Source organism: Sporothrix schenckii, assembly GCF_000961545.1.
Source record: "Sporothrix schenckii 1099-18 chromosome Unknown Cont49, whole genome shotgun sequence".
Taxonomy (NCBI): Eukaryota; Fungi; Ascomycota; class Sordariomycetes; order Ophiostomatales; family Ophiostomataceae; genus Sporothrix; species Sporothrix schenckii.
In genome coordinates, this window is record NW_015971150.1 from 1,132,043 (window position 1) to 1,146,126 (window position 14,084).

Below are 14,084 nucleotides of genomic sequence, written 5' to 3' on the forward strand. Positions count from 1 at the left end.
ACAGAAACCTTTGATGTCGTTCGTGCTGCGTCAAGTAGTACTTTCTGTGTGCGTTTTGTGTTCGTATACTTGTCTGTCCAGCGTGACGTCGTTGTGCCAAGTGTAGCCCTCGTCGCGTAAGCTGGCGATGTCAACAAAGCGGACGGGCGTGCGAGAGACGGCGGGGGATGTCGAGCTGCAGCAGGGCAAGCCGCGGTATGAATGAAAGAAGAGGGAAGAAGTCGACCTTGAAGGTAGAGGAAAGCAATCAAAAGTCAGAAGAAAAGAAAGATCTGGGTTGGACGCGGTGGACTCAGCGTGGAACGGTCGATCTCGCCCCGTATGACCGGCCCGATCGTAGCAGAAAAGCAGTGATAATACCAGCGACGACCTAGGCTGGGGCAGGGGGTTGGTTTTCCCAGGTCAATGGCCCGTCTGGTCCTGTTGGTGAAGCGAAACAGCCCGTGTCGACCTCGTGGGTTCGGTTGGCCGGAATGGAGGTTCGTTTGAACGGCCCATTGATTGACGGAGAACCCCTTTAATGTCCTTTTCTGTATTCCTCCTCACTGCCGGCCGCACTTTCCCTGTGTATTGAAATTCGCCGTCGTTCCTACCACCCTACAGTGTTTTCCTTTTTGCACTGCCGCTTGGATGCGGAAAGAGCGCATCGAAAGGAAAGTACGGGGTATGCTCCTGCTCTGAGGTTGTTGAACCTATCGCAGCTCTTGCTTGCTGTGGCAGAAAATGGCACAACTGGACCCCGCGCCTGGGACTAGTCTGTTTCGCGCGAAAAGTAAACAATGGAATGTCAGCCAAATGACAGGAACGCGTGCGCCGAGGACGGGACGAAACCACTACTACTACGCGCTAGTGTTCAGATTTGACGCCATTCTTTCTGGGCTCGTATCCTTTTGCTGCATATGACACTCTTAAGCGAAACAACAGGTGAACCCACAGCCCACGCCGTGCCGTGTCTCCAGCCTCTTTATTATTCTCGTCTCTATATCACGGAGGGCAGTTAATATATAGTTGACCGGGATTTCCTGCCACTTTTCTTTCTTTTTTCTTTCTTCCTTGTTGCTTTTCTCCGTGTCTCATACCAGTGGCTACATACTCGTAGTGTCCCTCTGTTTTGCGGGTAGTTGCATATTCGTGTAAGAGCACAGCAGATACCTGCATCTGTACCGCATATTGTGTAAAGTGAGAAGGAGGATACGAGAAGACAAAGCGAGTGATTGTTAGTAGTGGAGGATGATTTTTACCCTCGAGGAGTCCGTAATGCAACTTCGAAGGCACATATATTGTCACGTATTTCTAGTACTAAACGCCAAAAGGACGTGTAAATTGGCTTCAAATGTGGGGCAACCTTGACTTTACTCCGTCCCTTTACAGGTGGCGCACTCTGAACAGACACCACATCAATTCTTTCTGTACACACACCGTACCATGTCCTCACAAGATCTGTCCTCGGCCATTCCCCTGGTCCACGCGTCCGACGGCATCGGCTACCGGCTGATCGAGCTACCAGGCGAGCTTGTCGACGACCGCACGCAGTAAGTCCACCGCCAGGTATCACGTCTCCCTCCTCTCGGTTCGAGCTCCCACTAATGATAGCCACAGGTGGTCCCTGTCGTCCTCGGCCGACGGCTTGGCCCGCCTCAAAGCGGCGGGCCGGACGTACGCGCTGCGGCAAAAGAACACGTCCAACGCGCTGGTGCTGCTGCGGGCGGGTGCAGACACCGACGCCAACGCAAACGCAGACGCAAATGGAGGACTTCCCAAGCCCACCATGTCCGCCATTGCGACCGTGCACGAGACGGTGGAGCTTATTGAGGAGAAGGAGCCGGCCACGTCGACCTTCCAAGCACCCAAACCGGTAGCGGCGCCGGCCCGCGGCAAGTGGCACGAGAAGTTTGGGCGCACGCGGTAGACAAGACTGCATGATCTCATCTTGCTCATACGTACTTACGCGTCTATGAATTGTGATGATTTAGGCGCATATGGTTTTCTAGCTACGATTTCTGTTTTTGTCATGGTGTACGGGGACCATAGATGGAAAAGGGACGACGGGTATATTTACCAACTATCTAAGTAATGGACCAAAAACATCCTTTGCTAAATGCAGTATTTGACCAAGGAAGGGAAACTTGAAGAAGTTTGACAAAGGAAAGGGCCAAGGAAAAGGCGAATGAACACTCGGTGACGGCCATCTATACATAAAGGAAAGACAAAAGCAAAATATAAAAGACATGGCCCAGACAATGGATGTGTAGAGGCGATATTGATCGCGGCGAAAGACAGAACGCTCAAGATGGGAAAAAATATATGTCAAAACAAAATTGCAAAATATGCTGCATAGACAAAAAGAGGAATTCCAAACGTCGTTCATCGTGGTGGTCGCGGAGTTTTGTCTTGACTTTGCACAAGCCCCGCAAGCCACCTCTGCTCCATGTTTCACTCACACTGCACGAGCCTCTGGTGCTTCGGCGGAGCCTTCTCCATTACAACCGACTGCTGTACCCAAAGGACATGGTCGCCGCCTGTCGGGTCTGCTGCGCCCGGGACCGCACTCAGCGTTGATTAGCTGCCCGCCGTTCGGCATCTTCGTTCTTACGGCGGCTCTCGTCGGCCGCCACCTGTTCGGAGATCTGGAATTTCAGATGGTCAATGTTGACATCCGGGTTATTCTCGATTGCCTTTTGACGGGCCGCCTCCTCGGCGTTGAGCACTTCCACTTCATGGCGTTCCTCGGCACTCTCAAACAGCGGGCAGTTGCCCGCCTTTCCACCTCGGGAAGTGTCGTCGAAATGCGAGTAATCGCACGATTGGTGACAGACATAACACTGCACATTGGAGCAGCCGGCACGCGTGCACGTCATCTTGTTGCAGCCGAGCTCCTTGATGAAAGGTGTGCCACCTGACGAGAAAATTAGCATGCGCACCAATAAACGCAGAACAATAGCAACGGCACTAGGAAGGCTATACTCACATTTGTTGCACTTGCGGATCATGGCCAGTGACATGGCCTCCTCGATCGTCAGACGCACTGCTGCTCCCTTATCCTTCTCGACCTCGTCGCAGCTCTTGGGAATATGCGACTCTTTGCGGCACAGACGACAGGTGACGGCCTCGCACTCGGAGTTCTGGCATGCAAACTCCTTGTTGACCTCCACAGGCGGGTATTCAGCTGCATAAGGGCAGAAGGGGCATGTCTCGAGATTCTCGATGCCGGCGACACGCAGGACAAACTCTTGCTCGATGCTGTCGAGGGCCATTGCCGTCTTCGGGTCGAGGAAGCGGTCGCGCTCCGCACGGGCAAAGCCTGCCTGGCAGCCGTCCATGGACATGCACGCCAGCTCGTACTTGGACAGACCGATTTGGGTTTCCGCCATGCGCCGCGCGCAGTCGACACAAAACCACTGTGACTGTTAGTGAATATACTCTTATGCCACATTGTATAATACCGGAGGAGAGGGGAAAAACGTACATGTAGAGTGGAGGCATTGCAGTGCACCATGCGGTTCATGGGGAAGTCTCCGAAGCAACACTCGCAATCCTTGATAGTCCCGTCCTTCTTGGCCTGCTCGATATTGGCAGCTTCGCTGATTTCCCGCTGCTTCTCTTCGTCGCGCTTCACTTTACGGAGCTGTCGAATTTTGAGAGCCGCAAGGTACTCCTCCAGGGCGTCCTTTTTCGACTCCGACTCCTCAATACGGATCATCCCTGGCAGGGATTCCATCGAGTAAACCGGATTCAACTTGGTCTTTGTCTTCTTGAATACAAATCCCAGATGCAGCGGGCCCTTGTGAACAATGTGCTCATCGAGGTCGAGTAGGGCAAGCAAGAGGCAGTTGCCGTGTTTAGTCAGTTGCGTGGTGATGAACTTATGCGGCACATATGGGTATGCCTGTTGCAAAAGCGTGCGAGCTGTTGGGGTGTACGCGCCCACCTTGTGCCTGCTTCGACGTTCGTCGCTGTTGAAAAATCGAGCAGCACGCTCTTCTCTCTCTTTTACACTCAAGCTGCTGTCATCGATGGAATCGATTGTAAAAGCACTCGTCGCGGCAGTAACGCCGTTTGCAGTCGTATCCACTGAGCTCGCCACGCGCTTCCGCTTCAAATCCGCTCTGCGTGGATACGAGGGGCCGTCATCGATTTTGTCGAGGATATGGCTGACCACAGACTCATAGTCATAGGCCAAGCTCTCGCATGTTTCGTGGACGTAAACAGGACAGATGTCGGGGAAGAGTTCTAGAACAGCGATTGTACAGGCGCTTTTTATGCTCTCTTCAAAGGACACTCTACCTAGCTCAGCAACAGCTTTAGGGTCCTCCGCTGGGGCTTCGGCTGGGACTGGTGCATCGTCGTCGGGTACAACAATGACGGGATCAGCTTGTACCTGTTGCCCATCAAGTGCTCCTAGCGGATCACCGGCGAGCAGTGCTTCTGGTTGTCCTTGCATGACTTGCGCAGGCGCGGGCTCGTGAACCGGTTCGGGTACGTGTGCAGGTTGGGCAAGTCCCTCCACCGATGGATTTCGTGGAGCCTCAGCCGGGATATGTAGAGGTGAATCTGGAGCGGCAGCCGCAGGAACAACGAGGAGGAAGTCAGGTATTGGTGGTTTCTGCACGACAGAGATGATGGGAATGCCCGGGTGTTTTGATTTCCGCCGGAACGGTAAGTTGACAGGGAATCGTTTGCGTTTCTCGTCCTGGTGGGAGAGGGCTTTGGTCCCCACACAAAGTATGTTTCTCATCCTGACATCGGCCCGGCCCCCAAAGTAAGGACACAAATGTTAGCAAAGGGACCCCACAGCGAATATGAGGTAGAAACCGTGGTTAGTGAATAAACGAGAGGCTGCGAAGATCCTGTACGGAACAAGACAAAGGATAGTGAAGCGATATTGTTGGAGGTGAGAGTGAGTGAAAATAAAATGTTAAGCGCTCATGTATGTGATGTGTGTGGGGGAGAATATGCTCTTGTCGACGTAGGTGAAAAAATATCGAGAAATATCGAGAACTATGACCAGGCAGCGAGCGTCAGGAGAGAAATATGTAGGCTGGACGAAAAAGGGAACCATAGACAGCTGACTGCTATTTAATCACTCGAAAATAGGAGGCCAACGCTGGGCAATATCCGAGGCAGCATAATACTAGAGATGAAAGCCAATGAAGACAGCGAAGAAAAATTCGACAAAGGGCGAAGCCAAAGACAGAAGATAAGTATATAGAAATGGAGGACGAAGAGACTGGTGGAGCGAGGCTGGCAAGGAGACATCCAAGGGCTATCTCGGAGAATGAGTAACAGCGAGCGCGGCAAATACGGTTGGCAAATATGAGTCGCAAGGCTGAACCCGTGATGGGTCTCTGTCGGTAGTCGTGCTGTGCTGGGGGAGGAGAGGGGTAGTGAGGCGACCTGAGGCAGCTTGCGGCTACTTGAGGCCTGGCAAGGCGACGCTGGGCAATGGCGGAGTAGTGGAGGTGGGAAAGTTGGACATAGCAACAGATATGGCGAGAGCATAAGGATGCGATGAGATAAGCAAGGGAGAGAAGAGATCGCGGAACGGGGCGAGGCCAAGTTGACAAAATAAAAGGGAAGAGCGACACAAGAATGTAAAAATGGAAAGCGTGACTGTCGCACTTGCCGAGACATGTCTGCGTAAATATAACGACGGTGGACGAAGAAGGAAGGAGGGGGTCGAGGAGTGGACGGAAGGGAAGGGAAGGGAAGGAACGGTGCAAGGAGTATAGGTAGAGGAACGCAGGCTGTGGGTGGGAGACTGTATCACTCGTGTTCTGGTGTATACCGACAAATTAAGAATGCAGACAGACGAAGGAGAAAGGTACCTACGGAGCCGACAGAATGGGGGCTGTCTGCGTAGTACGCGGCAGAAGGAGCAACGGAAACGAGGATGATAGCCCGGAGGCGGTCGCACGCAGACGAAATGTTGACGATTTGGAGGTATCTTATCTCTGGAAGGAGCGATCCTGGGATATTCGCAGACGGAAGGAGAATACCAAGAAAATACAGCAAGAGACGAGAAGGACAGAGCGACGGAAGAGTCCGAAGATGAGGATCAAGAGAGGCTGAGATCCGACACTTTGCCAACGTGGACGCTGTCTGCTTCACTCGGTTGATCAAAGGGAATAATTCGTATATGATCACAAAGAGACGCGAAACAAAAAAAGAAAGAGCAAAGCCAGAGAGTGGCAAGTAAGAGCAACAAATAGTACGTCCTTGTCCAGGAGCAGTTACAAACGGAAAGAGTAAACAATCCAGGCAGTACATTGCAGAAGCCGCAGCCGGGCACCACAAGGCCGGCGCCACACTGTAAGTTTGCAAGATGCAGAGGAAAGAGCTATGCTGCCGCCTGTGAAAGACCGACAGCCTGGCGACCATGGATTGGCTGGCAAGAGCAATGGCTGCTCTCTAGTGAGCCATTCTCGACAAGTGCCCGACCTACTTACACCATCGTCCCATGTATGACCCCACTTCAAACAGCCAGGACTCTACGAGCAGTGGGTCCTGATATACAGGAGAATCAAGTGTGCTTACAGACAACCAATACCATAAAGACTGTGTTGTATTTACACAGGTATTGGATTGGACACCGACAGACAGGCGTCTGGGCTGGATATTGCAGACCAAACTAGCGTTGGGGGCGGGTCGTGTAGTGCTGCAGCTTGACGGCTTCCTGCTAATTGCGCGGGTATTGAATTAATGTCGAGTTTCTGAGGTGTCATTCCTACTTGTTGCAGGCCTTTTCTTTCGAGAGCAGCCGCTCACAGCCAATGAACAAGTGCAGGGGAAGCTTGGAGGGTGGGTGGCAGGAGGGGCACAGGGACCAGGCAGGAAAGGGAAAAATGCGAGACATAAAGCAGAAAAGAAAAGAAAACCACATTACGAGAGTACATGGGGTTCGAGATACATGTTCCGAGCCAGGCAGGTCGCGAAAATGAGCCAACGGGAGCCGGTTGCATCAGCAAGACACACTACTACTCATCATAGCATCATGTGGCTGTCCGAAAAATAATAAATGCAGGCAGCGCCGATGTACTCCGTACAAATAGCGCGGGCGTGGGGCGAGAACAGCCACTGTGCAGTTTGCGTGTCTTGAAGGATTTCGTACATAACCCGACCAAAGGTCATTGTTACGCAGAGAGGTGAGAGACAAAAAAAGAGGAAAAGCTACTAGGGACGAAACAGGCCGCTGGTAATTGTCATGGTAGGACAGCACGAAAGTCGAGAGGGAATAGCATGCAGGATTTAACGAACACGAACGACGGACGGAGACCGACAGCCTGGCCAGCAGCTTGAAAAGGTGGGGAATGCAGAAGCAGAAGTGGACGACTAGACAACACAGCGCTCGGTCTCTCGATTTGTGATTCAGGCCAGGCTGACCGGGAGCAGGGGCCTGTTGCCGCCAGTCTCGCCAAGGCAGCAAAAAGGCAACCGGTTTGTTTGAGGTCCCGAGAGTTTTGTGGTGCGCATCGGGGCGGAGCAAAACTGGAGCTTCTGGCGGCCTTCTAGAAGATGTGAAGCTGCCAGAGGACATGAATCCGACAGCTTGTCTCGACGTTGATCTGTGGATTTCGAGCAACGGTGTAGCATGCGTAGAAATAAAGACTGAGCATAGAGGAGGGGCGTAACAGACGAGCGCATTTCTGTCGACAAGTCCGGTGAGCTTAAGCTGCAAGTTCACCAAACGGGAAGAGAAATGGGCTGGAATGGTTACAATCACGAAGAAGTCTGGTGAGTGCTCACTCGAGCCAACTCAGTGTCTTGTCGTCAAACTAATCATATTGAGACAAGAAACATTTAATCACTATTGTATATATACTTACTGTAGCGTACAATAAGGGTAGTGTCATAGGTAAATATACCTATGTCTCTGGAAGGCCTAGCTGCGGGAGTTGCCTCATGGCCCACTAATTTTTCAAGGTGCGCGCAGCGTAACGATCCCAGAAGCACGTCCAAAGCGCCCGAGGATAAAGAGCGCATTCTGTACAATATACGTGAAGGCAAAGTAGGGATACTGAAATAGTAGCGGTAAGGGATGCCCTTGTCGTGAGGTCCTTCCTGGACGAAACAGGAAGCAACGATGCGAAGTGACCGATGCAATCGGTGGGGTGGACATGGCAACTGTGCCGCTCAAGGCCTGGCGAATGCCAGACACAAGACAAATGCAGGGCAGGGTCCGCAGACCGCACACTGGGGCACACGAACAACTTTCACAAGCCAAATGGAAACAACGACCGGCATGCTGTGCGCGTGTTCACAGGACTTTGGTTGTAGTTGCTGGTAGTTGCTGGCTCTTTCCTGTTCTGCAGATCAGTGCTGTTTCCTGAAATGGCTAGGTAGTTTTGCGGTCGCCTTCTTCCCCTATTCAGTGCGTGTTAGTGGTTTCCAGGGCAGGAAGGCAGCCTGGTCAGCCTGGTATGCAAACCGATCGTGCCTGCGCACGGGGCTGTCTTTGCTTGATTTGTCGCTCTCCGGTGGTTCTCTCCTGCCCAGGGAATAGACAGGTTCGAGAATAAACGCCGGTCAGGACCTGTTCCTTCCTCGGGCTGGTCGTCCGCACCTTCCTCATGGTATTTGCAGGCACTGGTATTTCATACGGTAGTTTCCTCTGGACAGCCGAGGAGTGTGGACTTGCATGCTCCAAACAGGCTTAGCGGGGCGCTAGTCCAAGGCACACTGCCATCCATTTCTTGACAGCCTCGTTTTCAACCACGTCGCATCTGGGAGCGAAAGCTTGTCTCGTCGCTCTGACTGTCCGTTTATGAGTTAACATCATCTTTGACCAGCACGCACCACTTTGGGCTGACCGATTCGGCCGTGATGGAGCTGTATGTCGATGCAACAGACCCTCACCTCGTTTTCGACTATTTATTTGTCTTGACTCCTTTTGGGCTGGCCTCATCGTCTGTGTCTTTTCTCTTTTCCGGTTTGAATTAATAATACCAGCGAGGCATTTCCAATGGAGCCATGTGGCCCAAGGCTGACCCCCAGGGACATCCAGGGCCATCAGACAGTGCCGCCGATCCGCCCACCCATTGTCTTTCGTTTCTCCATTGGCAATGCCCAAACGAGGGATGCCTGCGAGGATTGTCAGAGCCTCCTTTCCATACTTCGCACGAATACCAATCAAATACAGCGATTCGGCATTGTATATTGTGTTCTCGGTTGCTGTCTTCTCGCCACTGGTGCGCTCGTGCGCCTATTTAGCTCTTGGCGATGAGCCTCGTGCCCACGATCAAGAGAGCCTTGCCCACAGTGACAAACTTCGTCAACAACAGCCCCTGCCGACGAAGTCGGCATTCGCGTCTTCTGGTCTCCGGCACTAGCTTCCGGGGACGTCATGATAGTTCCTCACTCGACGAAAAAGCGCAAAGTCCGCGGGACAATTCAATGCAACAAGGCCATCTTCCACACAGGAAACAGCTTCTCCGGCGCCCTACTTGTGAGGTGAGGCCAAGAGGCCAAACGAGGCTGACCAATGCGGCTGACCGGTACGTGAATGCCCACTCTTTAGGATAAAATAAAGGTTGAGACAATCTTAATATGTAGCACCATATGATTTTAACAATTCAACGACAGCCTCGCGCTTATTCATGGCGGCCACTGATAGTAGCGTATGGCCATTGACGGTTTTTGCCTCGACGTCGGCGCCGTTAATGAATAGTGATATTGAGAAATGGACGCCCGTGGCCTCGATATCGGCGCTTTTCGGGAGTAGATGCCTCACGACCGAGATATGTCCGAAATACGACGCCACACCAAGGCCTACAAAAGACTCAGGAGAAAACCAGTCTTCCGGGAAATTGATAGCAGACTATATTAAACGGCTCGTCGAATCTTCATCACAAATTCCCGACGCGAGAGGTACTATAGCGGCGTTATCGGCGATATTGGCCTCGTGGAAATGATAACCCTAGTTGTTGGCCGAGTAATCTAAAAAGACGAAGCGGACATTATTTTAACTGAGGAACCTGTTTATATTTGTCGGGGGAGTAATACCGGAGCTAAAGCTGTCAAGATAAAAAACACAGATCTTGGTAAGAACGGTGTGTGTTTGGCGGTGTCAGAGGGTCCTAGGGATAGGGGTTCAATATAGAGAGGATCACGAAGCAAGACAGCCAAAACGTAGGTAGTAGGATGTGCAAAATCTAATCCTTACCCCGCCTTATCGAGAGGAGAGGGCTCGGATGAGTTTATATTATTATCTATAGAAACATGTCATAATCGATTCGAGGCCGAAGGCCACAAATCAGGTGACTAGGCTTATATAATAAAGCGAGGTATGACTAGTCCTTAACCACACGTTAACGCCACGTTTACGAAAGGTTATTCTTTTTAAATAATAAGACTCCCTTCTTTTTAAAAGGAAGAAGGGGTAAGAATTAGTCTTTATTATAATATATACTTACTTTCGTCCTTAAAACTAACGTTTTTATTAATTAATTTATCGTAAAGACTTATTTTATAATTACTTATAATAATTTTAATTCTTTTTTTACGGATACTTTTTTATGATAGTTAAAAAAAGAGAAACGATAAACCTACCCTTCGTTGGGTCGAACCGAGTTACTCGTTCTCGTTTACGAGGTTTTACGAGTCTTTTACGTATAAACGTCGACTTTATTAAAGACTTTAACTTATTACTTACGGTTAAAGGTTCGATCGAATCTTTAAAAACTAAAGTAGTAATAATAATATTAATTAATAGTAAAAAAAAAGAAAAAAATAGTAGAATTAATATTATTATAAAAGAGTAAGTAAAAAAAAAAGACGACGAAAAAAGAGTGTTAAAAAAAAAGTTAATAGTATTTAAAAAAAAACGAGTTTTTAAAAAAAAGATCGTATTTTTAAAGAACGTAAAACGTTAACGAGTTTTTCGTTAAAACGAAAAGATTAAAAATAAATTTACCGTTTTTTTTTCTTTAACTTTATTATTTAAAGAAAATTCTTTTTAATTAAATAATAACTTAAAAGTCGACGAAGAAACGTAAAAAAAGTGTAAATTAAAAGATTTAAAGATACGACTATCGTTTAAAGTTTACGGGAATTATTTTACTTTTAAAGATCGAGAATTTTAAATCTTAAAATTAAAAATAATATTTAAAACTAAACCGTATAAATTCTCGAATCTTTATAACCGAGTCGTCGTTATTTATAATTATATAAATAAACCGTTTAAAAGGTAGTAAAACTAATATATACGTAACGTTAAAGATTTTAAAGAACGTCGGTAACTTAAACGTTTTTAAAATAAATTTAAAGATTAAATAACGATACTCGTTTTAATTATAAACGATTCGTCGATATAAACTTATAAGTTATATAAAAAAGTATACTTTCGTTTAAATTAACCGTTATTTAAATTTTTAAGTTATTTATACTCTTTAAAAAAATAAATAACGTTTTTTTTTCGACGAATTTAAAAAAAAAGTCTTTTATTTTAAGTTAAATAAATAACTCCGGTATACGTTAAATAACGTACTCGATTATAAAAAGATTAACTTTAAAGACTTATATATAAAAGTAAATATATTATTTACGTAACGAGTTAAAAATCGTTCTTTTAATAACGTCCGTACTTTATAAGAAAGTCGTAAGTGACTCGGTAATAAATAGTAAAAAAACGTATTTTAAAAAAGGAAACGACTTCGTTAATTAAACGGTTATAAAAATTTAAGAAATAATAAAAGGAAAAATAAGTTAAGGTTTTAAATACTTTATTTATAAAGTAAAAAAAAGTCGTAAAAAAAACCTTTAATTATTTATTTTAAGTATAATAAAATAAAATATTACGTAAATAATTACTTAAAAAACGTATTTATTTAAAATATTACGGTTAAAAAGTTTATTAAATTAAAAAACCTTTAATTATTTTTTTTAAGTTTAAAAGAAAAGTAATAAAAATAAAGTATAAACGAGTTAAAAACACGTCGGTAATATATTAAAAAAGAGTCGTAAAAAAAACGACCCTCGACTTAAACACTATTATAAAAGTAAATATCGTAAGTATTTAATTCGTAAAACACTTTTACTTACGAAAAACGAAATACTTCGACTTAAAGGACCGTATAATAAATATTAATTAAATTAAAATATTTAAAATTTAAAATATTCTTATTACTTTTACGGATTTCCGTAAAAGAATTAAAGAAACGGTCCGTTTTTATATTACGTTTAATAAACCGAAGAGTTTAAGTTTTAATTTTATTTTATTAAAAGTTACGGGTTTAACGACGTTAAATATTAATATACCGGTTAAAGTACCGTAACGTTTCGTATATAAATCTTGAAAACTTTAAATTAAAGTATTAAAGAAATTTATAAAGTTAACGTAAAATAAAATAATAGTTTATATAATTATAATAATCTTAATAATTTTAAATAAACGTTTTTATAAAAACTATTTTTTTTAATACGGAAAAGTAAAAAAGTTATAAAAAAAGTCGTATTATTTATTAAGTTAAAGGATTTTATAAATATTTTTAATATATTTAAAGTAATAATAATTTTACCGTTAAAGTAAACCGATTATATTATAAATTTTTTATTAAATATATAACCCTTTTATAAAACGATTTACTTATTATTTAAACGGGAATTATAAAAGTTAAAACTTTATATTAAAAAAAACTTATAAAATAAACGTATCCGTTTTTTTAAGTCGTTAATAAACACGTTTATATTATTTATATTTAAAAAGAACGGTATATTATAACTTTATATTAATTATCGTAAGTTAAATAAAGTTATTATAAAGAATTAATATACTTTTTTATTAATTTTTAAGATTTTAAATCGGGTAAATAAAGTTTAGTTTTTTTTTAAACTCGATATTAAAAACGTATATTACCGTATTTAAATTAAAAAAAGTAATAAGTAAAAAATTATATTTCGTATATAATATAACTACTTCGAGTATATAGTTTTTTTTTTCGGTTTAATTAATACCTTTATTACTTTTTAATATTATATTTATATAACTTTATAAGGGTTAATTAACGTTATATACGTAATATATATAAATAATATATTAATATTTTTTTAAACTTAAAAATAATACGTATAATATTTATACGAAGTATTAAAAAGACTTAAACGAGTTTAATTATACGTTAATTTATATAAGTGTAAATTTTTTATAAATAAAATAAAATTTTTAAGATTTATCTTTATACGTTATAAAGTTAAAATAAACTCGAAGTAAATAATTATTATTATAAAATAATTAAAGTCGAAGTTTTACCGTAATATATAAGTATTTTTAAAGTTTTATAATTTTTATAAACGATTTATTCTCGTATATTCGTAAATTATAACTTTATTTAATAATTTATTAAAAGGTATATAAAATAAAAAGAAACTAAAAATAGTTACGTTTTCGACTCGTAAACAAAAAGTTTTTAACGAGTTTAAAGTTTATTTTAAATAAGTGTTATTATTAAAGTACTTTAACTTTAAACTATAAACTCGACTTAAAATAAATACGTTAAAAAACGGTAACTTTAAAGTATTATTTTAACCGGACGAGTAAAGTAAATATTATTTAATTACCTTTTAGTTAAAGAAATAAAAAGGGTTAGAATTAAATTATAATACTTTTAATTAAAAAATAATAGTAATTATAAAAAGTTTTAAATATTAATATTAATATTTAAATAATAATCGTTAAAAAGTCGAAGTTTTATCGAACTACGTTAATTTATAAACGTTTATAAGTTAATAAAAGTTTAATAACTAATAAATTAAATAATATATATTTTTTATACTATTTAATTTTAAAATTAAATATTAAGTAAAAAAACGAAACCTTATAAACGTATTATTACGTCGTTTAAACTATAAGTTTAACGATAAAGATTATAATTATAAAAACCTATTACTTATATTATAATAAAGGTTAACGGTAACGTAATAAGTATTAATTTTATAATAAAAGTACTTTAAAGTTTAAAACTAAGACCTGAAAGAAAAAGTTACGTTTTTATAAAAAAAGTCGAACGAAAAACCTTTATAAATTTAATAAATTTAAACTTACCTTTAAAAAAACTAAGTTTAAACGAGTAGTATAAAAACTTCGTCGGTAA

At 43.0% G+C, this 14,084-nt stretch overlaps 3 protein-coding genes across 3 annotated transcripts; 2 read left to right on the forward strand and 1 right to left on the reverse strand.

Moving 5' to 3' along the window:
• Nucleotides 1-1,425: 1,425 nt before the first annotated feature.
• SPSK_05638 (uncharacterized protein) lies at nucleotides 1,426-1,909 on the forward strand (the record flags this gene model as incomplete). The annotated part of the gene is made up of 2 exons (XM_016732380.1): nucleotides 1,426-1,532; nucleotides 1,600-1,909. The coding sequence occupies 2 exons, from the start codon at nucleotides 1,426-1,428 to the stop codon at nucleotides 1,907-1,909; spliced, it is 417 nt and encodes a 138-aa protein (XP_016582868.1).
• A 640-nt stretch (nucleotides 1,910-2,549) lies between these two features.
• On the reverse strand, nucleotides 2,550-4,735 carry SPSK_05030 (uncharacterized protein; the record flags this gene model as incomplete). The annotated part of the gene is made up of 2 exons (XM_016731783.1): nucleotides 2,550-3,398; nucleotides 3,467-4,735. 2 exons carry the CDS (start codon nucleotides 4,733-4,735, stop codon nucleotides 2,550-2,552), a joined length of 2,118 nt encoding a protein of 705 aa, XP_016582869.1.
• A 1,106-nt stretch (nucleotides 4,736-5,841) lies between these two features.
• SPSK_10677 (uncharacterized protein) lies at nucleotides 5,842-6,069 on the forward strand (the record flags this gene model as incomplete). The annotated part of the gene is made up of 1 exon (XM_016736999.1): nucleotides 5,842-6,069. One exon carries the CDS (start codon nucleotides 5,842-5,844, stop codon nucleotides 6,067-6,069), a length of 228 nt encoding a protein of 75 aa, XP_016582870.1.
• Nucleotides 6,070-14,084: the final 8,015 nt, after the last annotated feature.